Source organism: Labrus mixtus, chromosome 1 (genome assembly GCF_963584025.1).
Source record: "Labrus mixtus chromosome 1, fLabMix1.1, whole genome shotgun sequence".
Lineage (NCBI taxonomy): Eukaryota > Metazoa > Chordata > Actinopteri > Labriformes > Labridae > Labrus > Labrus mixtus.
The window spans coordinates 30,399,395-30,413,744 of NC_083612.1; the positions used below are offsets into that span (position 1 = coordinate 30,399,395).

Below are 14,350 nucleotides of genomic sequence, written 5' to 3' on the forward strand. Positions count from 1 at the left end.
TTGTTTTTTATCATCACCACTAGGAGGAGTAGAGCCCTGTGATCAGAGAGAGGAGGGAGAACAGCTCTCTCCGAGATGACATGAAAGATTGATGGATTCTTTCAAGCTTCATTGTCCAGGAGTAGAAACATGCAAGGCGCTGAATTAGCCTACATCCACATGACACGCACATACGACCACAGTTCTCGCACGAAACACAGAACCAATGCTTTGGGCTGCAGCAGCATTTTGGAAAATACCGAGGTCACAAAGACCAACAGGCAACGCAGAGAGGGTTGACCTCACACTGGGAAGGTCTCGAACGTTTTTACAATTTAATGTAATGACTCATCTAACTTTTAAACTTTATTTTCCATAAAATTGAATTTTCTGTATGATGGACTTAATGCTGGGCACTATGTGAAGCTTAATTAGCAGTCACATTTAAATAATGATCATTATAGAAAAGACTTTGTTCACTATGGGACTTGGTGAAATGTACAATGTACAAAGTCCTTTTAATTTTTGTTAATTATATGATTTAAGTTCAGCAAATTTTCTGGATGTGTTCCCCGAGATGAGTTTTAAAAACTTAAGGTTTGTTTTGGAGGGGAACTTTGGTTAAAACAGATCTTATTTGAAAAAAAAAAACAACAACATAATTTTGCTTGTAAAGTTGTACAATGTTTTGTTCTTGTTTGATAAATGTTTCAACACTGCAAAAGCTTTTATTTTACAGGATTTTTCTTAAAAAAAAAAAAAAAAAAGGGAGGCTAGGGGCTTGTATGTGCGTGACACAATAAATCCTCCATGTGAAGGAGTTTTACTGTAGGATGTTAATGTCTCGGTAAAGGCTAAAAGGTGCCATATTCAAAAATAACACGTTGATCATGAAGTCCGATGACCCTTTGAAAAGAAACAGGGACAGAAAAGTTATTTTTTTGCAGTTGCAGTATTTGTTTTTAAGATTCATATTAAGATTATAGTTTGACCTCCAATAAGAGGAGAAAAAGAAACATGAGGTGTCATGTTAAGCCACAGAAACATTTAAAGACCCAATTTCACTCAGAAAAACAGCTTGATACTGAAACATTGTGTACTTTTTAAATGTTTTAATGCATGTCATTATATAATGGGCAGAGAGCGTCAGCACACGATGGGTCAGATGTCCCAAAGATCATTAGAAACAACACCCAGGGCTACAAATCCCAAAGGGATAGAAGGAACAAACACAAGAGATAAAAGACAAAGATGAGGGAGTTCAGAAATATTCAGAGGAAAACTAGGGCATCAGAGTCAGTGGAGGGGGAGGGGGAGGAGGGGGCTGGATGCAGTATGTAGTTTGTTATGCATGCGGTTTAATTGTAGTAGTCATCCTAGGTTTGCTGCTGTTAATTGCAGATATGGAAATGGCAGTGCAATATAAAAAAAAGCTCTTTAAAAGGAGATTGTTGGTGGACGAGGCTAAGTGAAAATTACACTGGATGGGGGGCTTATAGTCTTAGACATTAATATTCTTCACTTTATGACCCTCTTCATCCTCCATCTCCTCCCTGTTCTCACCCAGAGGGCTCATTATTATCAGTAGAGAGGGGTTGATGTACACAGACACTCATATGAGAGCTGTCTTAAGGCATTACCGCACGCACACCCCCAGTGTGAATGATTAGGAACCTATCATATACAGGAGGGGCAGAGGCTGTTAAACATGACCGCGAGGCAGGCCGCAAAGTGCCCCCATCCTGCTCAGGCATTTTGGTTCCCTTACATCTTTGTGCACTACTACACTCACCCACCTCCACTCACACACACAGATGCACACTGACACATGACAAACCTCATATCCTATTTGCAGGAAGTACATTGAGCTACTTAGTGTTTCAGGCCTCCCAATTATTCAAATGTAAGATGCTAGACAGACCCCACACTCTTTAGCAAGGCAATTGAGCAAATATTAGATTATCAAATGAGTATAATGAGGACCAGAAATAACTGAAAACTTGAAATGTCAGTACAGGTAACACCTCTACTTTGAATTCCCCCCCGAGACCTGGACCTTTTAGTCAGATGAACAAAGAAGGAAGTCATCTGCAAAGAAGTTTGTTCTCTTTGAAGTCAATGGCCAAATGGAGCCACGCCAGAATACGGTGACCTATTTTTGCTAATTTTTTATGAAATAATCCTTGTTTTTGTCATGTCACCCTCAAACTAAGTTATTCAAACCTGGAAAATGTCAAAGAAATTATATAAATGTGAAACTAACATAAAAACCTGAATATTTATTAGCTTTCCAGACATTTTCTGGCCACCTCAGTGATTGTCTGAGTGTGTTTGAAGAAGGTCCTACATCACAACACAGCCCACACATACATCGCCCTGTCCCCTTGTTCCTAATGAGCTTTATCGCATTGGTCCCGCTTGACTTGTCTTGCTAACTGGCACACATATATCCATATGTTCCACATGAGCAGGCAGAGGGGACAGGCTGGGTGGCAGCGCTGCTTTCTCAGTTACATCTGAGAGTTTTACTGCAACAGCCAGCAGCAACGGCAAGTCAGCTTAACTCCATCTCTGCTGTGTGTGTGTGCACACTGCAATTAGTCATGAGAAGTGTTAACAGCATCCGCTTGCTCCTGATGTTCAATGAGTCAAATATGTAGACTCAAATGTACAAAGGAGCTACAACCAATAGAGGTACCTGGGATACATTAAAGCTATTGTAAACTTTAAGGTTAAACGAACTTGCAGTGGGACTAAAACCAAGTGCATGGAAAACCAACTCAGGCAAATAAAGAAAGAAAAATAACACCAGTAGATTCTCATTGGGAGTCTTGTTATCTATTAAAATTGCTAGAGAGAATACGCTGAAAGAGTAAAGGTATTAACAGCAGGAGTTTAAGCAGGAAATTACCTCAGTGTATCAGCCTAGAGGCCTCGCAGGGTGTTTAAAGTATTGTGTGTTGTAGGCTGGACTCCAACTGCTATAAAAAGACAGTGAATGTGTTTACCTGTACCCATCATGCTCGGTAACAGCAGGGAGGCAAGGAAAGTAGAACACGGCTTAAAATAGGACACAAGAAGGACAGTATTTTATCTGTTATCATGTCTTATTTATATGTATTTATATTCAGATCAGTCAGATGACATCATGGGATTCATAAATAATATTCTAACATAGTAAAAGTAGCATTTACTGCTATGCTATTGTTTTAACTACATTGGCAGGTGGAGGCAGATAAACAAAAGGGCACATAAACAAAAGGGCTAATAATGATCTGCTTAATGAGAAGTTTATGTATTCATAAATAACTCCATCCGTTGACAATAGTTAGAGGAAGAGAATACAACTTGTTCATCAAAGCTTTATATGAGGCTACAGCAAATACACAGCTAGCTTAGCTTGGCAAAACACAGCTAGCTTAGTTCTGTCCAAAGGTAATAGCCTAAAACTCATAGATTAATGACCCTTGTCTGTGGTCAACACAGGGTGAAAGTTAACTGATGTCAGTGAGACTTCTCCTTTGACAAAAAAATAATAATAATCTCATTTCAGTACAAATATGTATTTAGTTTTGACAGAAATCTGAAACATAGCTAGGCAAATTAAGATGAAAAATGTTTTGTTTTCGGTGGCTGTGACAAACTCTAAATATACAAACGATCAGAATTAGAAATACCTTAAGTTATACCAGAGGGAAATGTGATGACACTGAAGTTAAAGGAGTAATATTTCTAGTATTGGGAGTCAATGAGGTGTCAGTACTTTGAATTTACTGTGAAGGATTGAAGGACTGAAGGATTTGCATGCTAATGATCCACAGAGGCTTACATTTACAGCTCTGTCCACCAGAAAGCTTAGAAGTGAAGAAGCCTTTCGGAGGAGAGGTGAAACGTCCAGCTGCCTTTGGATCAAGCTTCGAATTTGGTCAGTTTCACTTTGAGGGAAGAAAGAAAACTCGAGTGGAGGGGCATGGTAACATAACTTTACCTGCAAAACATGTGATGTATAACACAACAGTATGTTCTGTTTCCTATGAATTTCAATGTGCAAATTCAAACTTATTTTTCTCCTGCCACCTGATGCCTATTGTTCTCATCATGTCTGAACTCGTCTAGTTTGCTGGCAGTGCTCCAGCCAAGTGAAATACAGGAGGAAGAGGAGATGGAGACCACGGACAAGTGTTGTCCATCTTTTTTTTACAGTCTATGAATAAAAAAAACATCTCAACTTTTTAAAGTGGTACAATATGTCAAATAATGACTTTGTTTTGGGTTGCAGAGAAAACCGGGAGTCTACACCAGGAGCAAGGAGCTGGTGCTTAGCAAACCAACTTCTTGTAGTAGTGATCTCTTCTTTTCTAACTTCCGGCAAGAAAACCGTTAAGCATGTCCCAAAATGATGAACTCTGTATTTCTTGTCATAATCCAGCAATAATAAACAGAGAAATAGTTTGATATTACACTTTCTTTGTTTTGGAAAGGCACACAGCACCGCCAAAGTCTCAATGATGATGCTTTGCAGCTTAACAAACAAAAAACAAAAATCTTTATTTATTATGAGACAACTCATGAGCCTCTGCAGTGGGGAAATAAGATTATTGGGATGCATTTGTGGCCATTAGTGAGAGAAAATAAATGAAAAGTCTAAAAAATAGTTCTGAAGCAAAACAACGGGCTGTAACAAATAGTCAATAGCAGTGGAAAAAAATCATTACACGCTAGAAGAGATGACCTTGGAGTGATGCAACCAACAGCAAACTGTCATGCAAAAGTAACCAAATGAAACTTTTCTTTAGTCTTATGTATTAAAGACAGAGTACAAAAAAGCATCTTAAATTAGACAGTTGTAAACAGTACAGTTCAAATATAAGATCAACAAAGGTCAATAAAATACTTAAAGATAACATATTATATACTAAAATACACTAAGATGTGTCTCTAGTCTGAATACAAAACCCCCAAACTATGAGAAAAGTCCATCCTCTCTGTCTTTTGCCTGATCCAGTTTTCAGGCCGTTTGGAGATTTTCCCTTGGTGACATCGTTACTTCGTGGCAGTAGCCCCTCCCCCAGGTGGGTGACACTCCCATAGCTAGGTGTTTGTTCTGCTCTGAGTCTGCCTTCTTACTGTAAACAATAGGGCATGGTGCAAGAAAGCCCAAGCAATATCCACTTCCAGAGAGGGGGTGTGGTCTAACACAGCTCATTTGCATTTAAAGGTACAGACACAGAAACAGCCTGTTCTGAGCAGGGCTGAAATAGAGGGGTTTAGAGGCATGATCAAATACAGGATCAGAGTGGATTTTTAGATGAAGCTAACTCTCACATAAAGCAATAAATACATGTCAAACTGAAACTTTACAGGCACAAAAAAAAAAACCAAGGCGTGCAAAAGTCATGCCATAAAACATCTTTTAATAAACAGTTTTAAAGATCTCAACTAAACAGAAGATAAACAATAATGGCAAAAAAATAAAAATAATAATCATTTGGCAAGGAAAACTGTAAACAAAGAATCATTGCTTGTGTCTTGCTTAAAGAATAAAAATCTTGTTCAACATGTATTCATCTCAAAGTTCATGTGATGTTTGATAAATAAATAAAATCAGAATAAAATGTCCTTATCTGCACTGTAGTTTCACATTAACATTGCTATCAAAAATGGTTCCTGTATCTGAATATCCACGTGAAGCTCAGCTTTTTAGCGTTGTTTTATTGAAGACTAGTGCACACAGATTCTGAGGCAGCAGAGCCGGCGACGCGGCTGGAAGGCACCAACGATTGGAGAGTTGAGTCCACTTGGCCTGACTTTGCTCCTGAATGTCAGAAACAAAAGCGAGATGAACCCTTAAGAGTTACTGGTGGGACTGACACTCATCCCTCCTCTAGTTTGGGCTCTACAGTGTTTGTTCACAAGGTCCCTCACACTGACATCTGTCCTGTTGTCATAAGGAGACGATGGAGTGGAGCTTGTTAGTGACGTCTGGAGGTGGAGGAGTTTTGAATTCTGTCAGTTAAAACAAAGATGTTTAACAACCCTCCACACACACACACATACACACACACACACATACACACACGTCAGAAGAGCACTGAGAGCTCAGAGCTCGTCGTGGCTCTTAGTGAGATCCTCTCCGTAGTTGGTAGCCTGACTTCCAACAAACATGTTCCAGTTTTCAAGGATCTCCTCTTTGGTCAGCATCTGGTCCTGAGAAATGATGACAAGGGAATAGCACGGTAAGTAACTAACCCTAAACCTTTTTTTTTTTTTTTTTTACAATATTAGCCATATCAGGTAAGACCTACAACCAGTTTTATTGCAGAGTTTTAAAACAAAAAGTAAAAAGAAAAGGTCATTTTTGCAAACTGTTGCCAAGGTGTATACATCTTATAATCACACAGGGTTTTTTTTTTAGCAATGAATAGAATTAACAATGACATTAAGGACCATTATGTGATCTCATGTAGATCCCAAACCCACTCAGTTCTTCCTTATTGCGCTCAGAAACTAAAACAATACATCTTAACAAATCAAAGAGGGAGAAAATGGCTGCTCAGGTAAAGATATTAGCATCTCCATGTAAAGGCTATCTTTTGGATAATTGAAGTCACAGTAGATAAATCATTTTAGAGTGGACAAGAACTCCTACATACATCATGACAGGCAAATCTGCATTCAAATCTAACATGTTAATGCAGTAAAGACTAAGGTACCTTGTCTTGGTCAGACTCGTACACCAGATGTCTGGCCTCGGCCTGGGCATGGTCGTAGTCTTGTGGCATAATCCAGTGGCGGATCTCGTCGGTGTCCATTTTACCATCTTTGTTCAAGTCTCTGAAGTCAGAGAACTGTTCCCTCTCAGTCTTGACCCAGTCGGGCTCTGGACCCCCATCCTCGTGAGCAAACATGTCAGCTGAAGAGTGCAAACAAATGAGGAGACGAGAAATGACAAACTTGCAGATGTAAGTACATATTTGCAGGAAAAATTTAAAATGCAAACCATCATTGCAAATGCAACATACACAGATTTGATTTCTTTATCAGATCAACCAAAAATTGCATTAAAACTGAGATGAAATCAATGAAAGAACTAGAGTTGTACTCTGATGATACACAACTGTATTTAGCGGTCTATGAAAAGAGGATAGTTTTGTTTTTTCCCCTCTTTTAATAAAAGGGTTGGAAATGAGATGGACTGAAATCCTAGAGCTTAACCAGGACAGAGTTGAAGTTCCGATGGATCAGAAAAAATACCAGCAACAAGCCTGTCCCTAAACTTGCACTGGATAGCCTTGTGGTTATGTTGAGTGCCCCATGTACAGAAGCTAGAGTCGTTGCCCCAGTGACTGCGGGTCTAAATCAGACCTTGGTCGTTTGCTGCATGTCCTCCCAACATTTCCTGTCTCTCTTCAGCTGTACCATCAAATAATGGCCCAAAAATAAATAAATAAATAACTTTAAAAAAAAAAACTTTGCTTGAAAACCCCCCCAAGTAATGCATTTTTGAGAGCTGTTATTATGGCATGTTTTGTTACAACTGAACAACCACGACATCGTTTTATTTTTAGTAAGCTTGGACATTTAAACGCACTTACAGCTCTGGTTCCTTAAAAAGCCAGAAATAAATCAAATACTTTGAATTACTCTGAAGTATTGTAATATTCGGACAGGAATGTATTCCTATTTGAGACGTTTTGCTCAAGGCTGGACTACTGAAAATATATTTGACCCAGACTAACACTACAAGCAGAGTCTTTGATTAGTGTTCAGAAGAGCTGAGGACGCAGCATATTGTAATCCCACTTGACGGCTTGAGCTTCTCATTTTTTACTCTATGCTTTTACTGCTTAGAATACCATGTTGTTGAGTCTGTATCTGTATTTTAATGCAGCTGCTTTGTTTTGATTGAATTCATTTGCCCAGACTTACCGATATACTCATCTTCATCCACGTGTCCGTCGCCGTTCCTGTCAATGTCCTCCAGGGTTTCCTGCATTAACAATGAGTTTATGATGTCATTAAAGGGGGGGACACAAGGGTCAACAATGCTGGAACTTTCACTCCGAGTAATAAAAGGGAGACTTGTTGCCTCAGGCAGAAACAGTGAGTGTATGAGGGTCAGGTTACAGCCAGGCAGGCAGACTGACACGCACATTACAGGAGGGTTTTTTTTTCTCTTCTCCATCCTGGATGTGACAGAGTGTGAATTTCACAAAATGTTTTTTTAATGGCTTGCCGTGTGGAGCTGATCATTATCCAACAACCACACACATACATGTGCAGTAAGTGAAATGCATCTGGTTCATATCACATGCACCCAGCTACACAGATTCAAATCACTGTATGCATCCTTTCCTGCAGGTGAGAGGCTCTCTCTGAGCCCCGCTAAATGATTGATAACCACGGATCTTCTCTCGTCTTATAGCTGACTAATAATAAACATGAGCGACCATCTATGGGGTTTCTATACCCACTTAACCTGTGAAAGGTTGCATGTAAACAAGAAGAGATATTCATTCAAAATATAAAACCTATGGAAAAATTGAATAATACTTTGATTAAAATGGACAAAGATATAGAAGCTAATAGTGAGAGAAGTGTAATGTGTCTCTATGGAGACCAGGAGTCAAACCATAATCAACACATTCTGGGTTTGCACAACACTCGAGCCCTTCACACACAGAAGCAACCATTACAGAGGTAATGTGGGATATGCCACTCCACACAACCATGCCAGGATTTACCAAAGGAGTTCTGAGGAGGCACTAAATAGAAGAAACAGTATCTCCAACAAACTGGTGTAGAACAGAGCAATGGCTCCTTATTCTTTAAGACAAGTGATAGAGAAGACACATCTTATGTTCTTTTGTGTCTATTTCTGTGGACATCATCATATCATCATGAATCATCCTATTGATTCTTGTTTGCTTGAATGGTTTTGTTTATGTCTGACTTCTTAGGGGATCCCTGGGCGGTGGGGTGATGGGGCTGGGAGGTCGAGCCTTTCCATGCCTTTTTGTTTGTTTAGTTATTTTCATTGTCATTTTTTTCTGTCTCTTATTGTTAGGTCCTTGCCTTCTCTATGTCTTTGTCTGGTGTACACTGGTGTGGTGGGAGGCAGGTACTGCAGTATCACAATGTATGTGTTGTTCTGTTAAATGGAACTCATGGAATTCTTTTGCTGCCTCCCCATATTGAAAAATATCCAATGAATATTTGATTACAAAAAGAAAGAAGAAAAAAAAGTCGCCCGTGATTCTGAACAATGACACATTTTTGGACCGAAACTGGGAGACGCTGCAGAACAAGAACGTTCACTTCTAAGTGGAATAAAGTGAACGGATCCAATAACAACACACTGCACATGTTTACAAGCCCGATCAGTTATCCGTCCTCCTAATCTGTGTCAGCAGTGAGCAGTGTGTCCCCATTTCTCCTCACATGACTACAGATACCATCAGTAACTCTGCTGTGTGGTTGTGTGAAAGACTTGCATCTGCCCCGGAGTCTGAACCATTACTGAAACAAGAAACAAGCCTCATATGACCCAGATGGACCACAATCACTGATGAGGCCCCCCTGGGAGGGAACAGGTCTTTGGTTACATCCTGTGACATCATCAAAAATGAGAGATGAATTATTAACTCTGTCGAATGGGTGGTACAACTTTTATGAACAGAGCGGCATAGTGCATCGCTGCTAACATTTGCCACGCAACTGTTCCATGTAGCCAAATTTATATTTAAAGATTAAGTCTGAAAGGGGACGGTTGGTGCTATCCCACTGGACCTGTTCCCAAAAAAAATACTGAAACTCAATCACTTCCTGGACACGTTCAAACGTCACTAAGGAGCTATCCAACTGTATCCCATTTATCTGCCCGGGTCATCAGATTTATGGAGAAGAAGTCGACTCTATTCATGCTATTAATGTGGTGAGAAAGGTTAAGAAACTCTTCAATTAGAGAGTTTTTTTCAGGTCCCTGATGCCAAACATGTTTCAACACCTCTTTCTAATCATACTTAACTACTGTCTGATTACAGAGGGCTTACCAGAACCACAATATCTTTCATGTGCTCGAACTCCTCAGGGTGGAGGAATGATGTGAACTCCTCTCTGTCGGCTGCCAGGTCTCCGTTCAGATCAGCTGTCTGAAACCTCCTCTCATCACGAGGGAGCATCTTCTTGAAGCTGAACTGGTCGGTCGCATCCTCAAACTCCTCGGGGTTGGCTGAAAAGGGGGAAATTAAACCAGGTTATACCAAAAAAAAAAATCACTCGATACGTCTTAAAGGAAATATGATGGTTCACGCCTGGAACACACGTACCTAGGTAGTACCCATACGTGGCCTGCTTGTATTCATCCCAGGAAATCTTGTTGTCTTTGTTCAGGTCGTAGTCCGTCCACACCTTTGCCACATTCTCATACACGTAACGCTTCTGGACGCGCTTGATCCAAGCCTTGAGTTCGGCTGTGGTGATGTAGCCATCGACGTCGCCGTCTATCCGGTCCACTATTTTACTGCAAGGGAAGAGAAAGGTCGGCATTTGTTAGAATTTACACTTTTAACACCCAAACAGGACAAGAGATAACAATTAGATGTCCAAAATACACCGTATAATACTTTTATAACAACTTTGGAGACGATTAAGAAAAATGTAGAGTGAGCAGTAAAAGTAAAAAAGGTACCGTGGCTTAAATGAGTCTACTTAAGTAGGGGGGGAGCAGGCAGAGCCATTTACATGACAAATGCAGGATATGTATAGCTGTGGTTTATTCCTAGAGCTGGGTTGCCACGTTGTGATGTTAGGAGGGCCCCTCCCACCCTCAGCACCACCAGGAGAGAGGATTCCTTCACGTTTTACATGGTGTCACCTCTTCATCCCAACAGAACCATACTGCAGCCAATGACAGCTCCCACACTACTCTGACTCACACTAACATCGCCTACAAATGCTTCTTTAATGACGATGTATAATTAAGATTCAGGCTGCGCAATTAGATCCATTTGAGTGTGTGCGAACAGTAGTAATGCACCACGGTTGTATCCAGCCTTGTAAGACTTTTCTGGCATGCACGTCTCTCTCAGGCTTTTGTTAAATTTTAATGCGCCCCAGCCTCGCACAGATAACACGCAGCAGCCTCCTGCAGGAGAGGAGTGAGTGTGGAGTGATTTACTCCAAATGCTGCTGCAACATGTGTGACAATAACACCAAGACTGTGTCAGATAACATGAAAAATCAGGTCATGGTTGGAGGGTGAAGGAGGGCCCTGTCCTTACCCAAGCCTGTCTTTGCTCTCCTCTGGTGTGAGCTGATCAAATGTCCTGGCTTCCTCTTTCCCCAGAAAGGCCTCATGGTCGTACTGGTAGCTCTTATTGTCTTCGTGGCCTGGCCTGCTCAGCAGATCTGGCTCATGGTGGACCCTTTCCTTTCTTAACGTGGGCTTGCTTTGCGCCGCGGCAGCGCACATAAGCAAGGCACAGACGAAGCCGAGGACGTCCATCAAGTCAGGGAGGATGAAGAGAAATCCCAAACAGTTGTATCCAGACAGGCCCCCGTGGCTCTGGGATGAAACAATAACAGGCGGCGACACTATGTGGCCACTTTCCACTGCTTGTATCGACACACTCCTCTCTTCTGCGAGGATTTCTTTAAGCTGCATCCGGTTACGAAACCTGCAAAACAGCACCTGAAGTCCACTAAGGGCATCCACAGTCCTCACTCAAGACGAATTTTGGGCATTCCTATCCGCTTTCCTTGAGGAAAGGATGCAACCAAGCCGGGTTTTTTTCCCCTGCCGCCTTACGTACAGCCAATCAGAGTGTCCGTTTCAGGCAGACTCATGCCTCTTTCACTTAAAGAACAGCTGCCATTGGTCAGTGGGATGTCAGTAACAACGAGAAGGATTCCGGCGCCACGTTGCAAGCTGACGCTCAAACTCAGCCCACTGAAAACCGGCTTCAGTTTGACACTAGAGAGGAAAGCAGGGACGAGACTTAAGTTTTTTGGCGAAATTGTTACAGCTCGACAAGCCCACAGTGTTGCCTCAGAAGCACAACAAAGCTCCTGCTTGTAAGTGAATGTTTGGAGTATACAGGTAGGCTATTCATGTGCAAGACAGAAAGATGGTCCAAATAAGTCCCCTATGGAGTCATGTCTGCTGTGACCAAAGAAAGAAAGTTGGAACTCAAAATGTCTGTGTGAGAGGATTTTCTCCAGACAACTTACAATATCTGCAGTCAGCACATTGTGCAAGCAGAGGGATAGCTCAATGTTTGTTTGGAGTGTGAGAGTTACTTTCTTTGATCCAGATCAGGGATGGGCAACTTTGGTCACAGCAAGGGCCACATTCATTTAATTGTCACTGCCAGAGGGCCAAATTGTAGCATACAAAAACGATTACAGTCAATTATGTCTCAATTTTAACTCAACATATAAAAGTGATCAAATATTATTATGATTATTTGTCATGTTTTCTTCATGTTTCCAATTAATTGATGTGTAAAAATTGACCTAAGGGCCACGTTGAGGGTTGATGGGGGCCGCATGTGGCCCCCGGGCCGCCAGTTGCCCACCTCTGATCCAGAATAATAGCTACAGTATGGGGAGTTGGTTCTTCACACAGTAAGGCTATAGGCCAGTTTAAAGTTAAGGAGTGAAAATCATTTGTTGAAGTATTGTGAGTAGATTCGGTTTTGTTGTCGTTCTTTTGATTGTGATGGCAGTTATTTATTAGAACAGAAGGGCATGAGGCTTTTAAAGGTTTCTCATCTCAGCCCATATTTCTAATTCATTCACCATTTTCCTCTTGTGTACAAAAGTTCAGTTGTGTGACGCCTGATTTCTGTCCAAACTGTCCAAACAATACATCGAAGAGCTCCAGAGGCCTGTGCTGCAGAGCGACTTCAGTGCTCTGGGTATATCTTCTGTTGAACCGACCTAAACTAACCCTCACAAAGGTGATGCATTTAAACAGTCACACACAGCTAGTTACATCAATTTGATAAGTAAACCCAGATTTTCTATCAGCACCATTTACGTAAAGGGGAGATGTTAGCAGCTCGTGACCAATATACACAATATTAACAAGTCAGCAGATCTTCATACGTCTTAAAATTAGAGCTAACTATGTCGTTACAAATATGACAGAGTGAAAGATATACTGCAGACTAAAGTCACACAGATGTAGTGACAAATGTAAGAAGAACTAGCACAAAAAACAAAAAAGTGAATGGGAAATGCGCAAATAGAGGCGTATGATATCCCTTTATCATCATTAGTGCACAATAGATCTGAATATAGTCTAATGACTCCGGTTTCTTTCTCAAATGATTTCCTCACACATTTGCAGTACTGAAACACCAGAGCTAACCCTGAAGGGTTAGCTAAGTCATATCAATCTTGGGAACGTAACAATCCTTCTCGTTTCAGCGATTAAAAGAACAATGAAGGTGGAAATCTGGACAGATATTGACCCATATTTCAAGACAAACACATTTGGTAACGAACTATAGCCTCAGTAACAAACAGCTATAGCAGCAGCATTCAACCCTTTCATAGCAAATTTAAAAGTCCAATATGTAAGATATCTACTGAATCATAGCATAAAAGGAACTTAGTATATCGTCAGACATTAAAGGCTTTATATGATTTTTTCATCCAGCAGATGTCGCCCTTGAGCACCAGCATGAAACCAAAACAACTCGCGCTGCATTGTTGTGTTAGCATGCTAATGCTAGCGATCTTTATTATGCTCGTATCTTCACACTGCATGTAAATTTACCTGAAATGAGCGTGATCTAGAAACACAGTTAAGCAGTGAGTACAGTATGTTATTCTTCTCTAGTCCCTCAATTAAACAACTTTTATACACGAGGGGAGGAGTCAGCCGGCCGTCCCAACGATGTAAACAAAGTGAAGATAGGACTCTGAAAACTCTGAAAACATCACAGACAGTGGGACTCAGCTGTTACACTCATTGTAGACAGTCATGACTCAGAGTTATTTTCAGAGGATATACTTGATTTATATTATATTTAAGTGTGAAAAATCACATATAAAGCCTTTAAGGAAACATGCTATGTTGCAGTGCTGGCTTCTCAACAGTGCAGCAGCCAGTATGTCCTCCTAAGTTTAGATTCCAGTGCAGAATGGTTTGTTTTTATTTTGACCAGAGATGTAGGCCCCACACGGCTGTTTTGGACCAGCTCGGTTTGCCCGGCAAACGGAAAACCAACAGGTGATGCAGCGATCTAAGCGGGCAAGCGAACTGGTTCAGATATGAATTATTCTACCCGATCTAAAAAGCCTCTGCATTTTTCTAATACTCCACGAGCAGAAACGTGGAAAAAACTAGGATAAATATTGG

The 14,350-nt window shown here is 40.9% G+C and overlaps 1 protein-coding gene across 1 annotated transcript; it reads right to left on the minus strand.

Annotated features, from left to right (window-relative positions):
• Nucleotides 1-5,373: 5,373 nt before the first annotated feature.
• On the minus strand, nt 5,374-11,783 carry rcn1 (reticulocalbin 1, EF-hand calcium binding domain). The gene is made up of 6 exons (XM_061041671.1): nt 11,262-11,783; nt 10,308-10,501; nt 10,032-10,210; nt 7,909-7,969; nt 6,693-6,892; nt 5,374-6,186 (listed from the first exon to the last, which is right to left on the minus strand). The coding sequence occupies exons 1-6, from the start codon at nt 11,642-11,644 to the stop codon at nt 6,079-6,081; spliced, it is 1,125 nt and encodes a 374-aa protein (XP_060897654.1). The 5' UTR covers nt 11,645-11,783; the 3' UTR covers nt 5,374-6,078.
• Between the last annotated feature and the right edge of the window lie 2,567 nt (nt 11,784-14,350).

Excerpts from the sequence above, each read along its gene's own strand:
- rcn1 (XM_061041671.1), bottom strand. The coding sequence starts at position 11,644 with ATGCAGCTTAAAGAAATCCTCGCAGAAGAGAGGAGTGTGTCGATACAA. Across the intron at positions 10,502-11,261 it reads GAGAGCAAAGACAGGCTTGG|TAAAATAGTGGACCGGATAG; the intron begins GTAAGGACAGGG and ends CTTCCCTTGCAG. Across the intron at positions 7,970-10,031 it reads TGAAAGATATTGTGGTTCTG|GAAACCCTGGAGGACATTGA; the intron begins GTAAGCCCTCTG and ends TTGTTAATGCAG.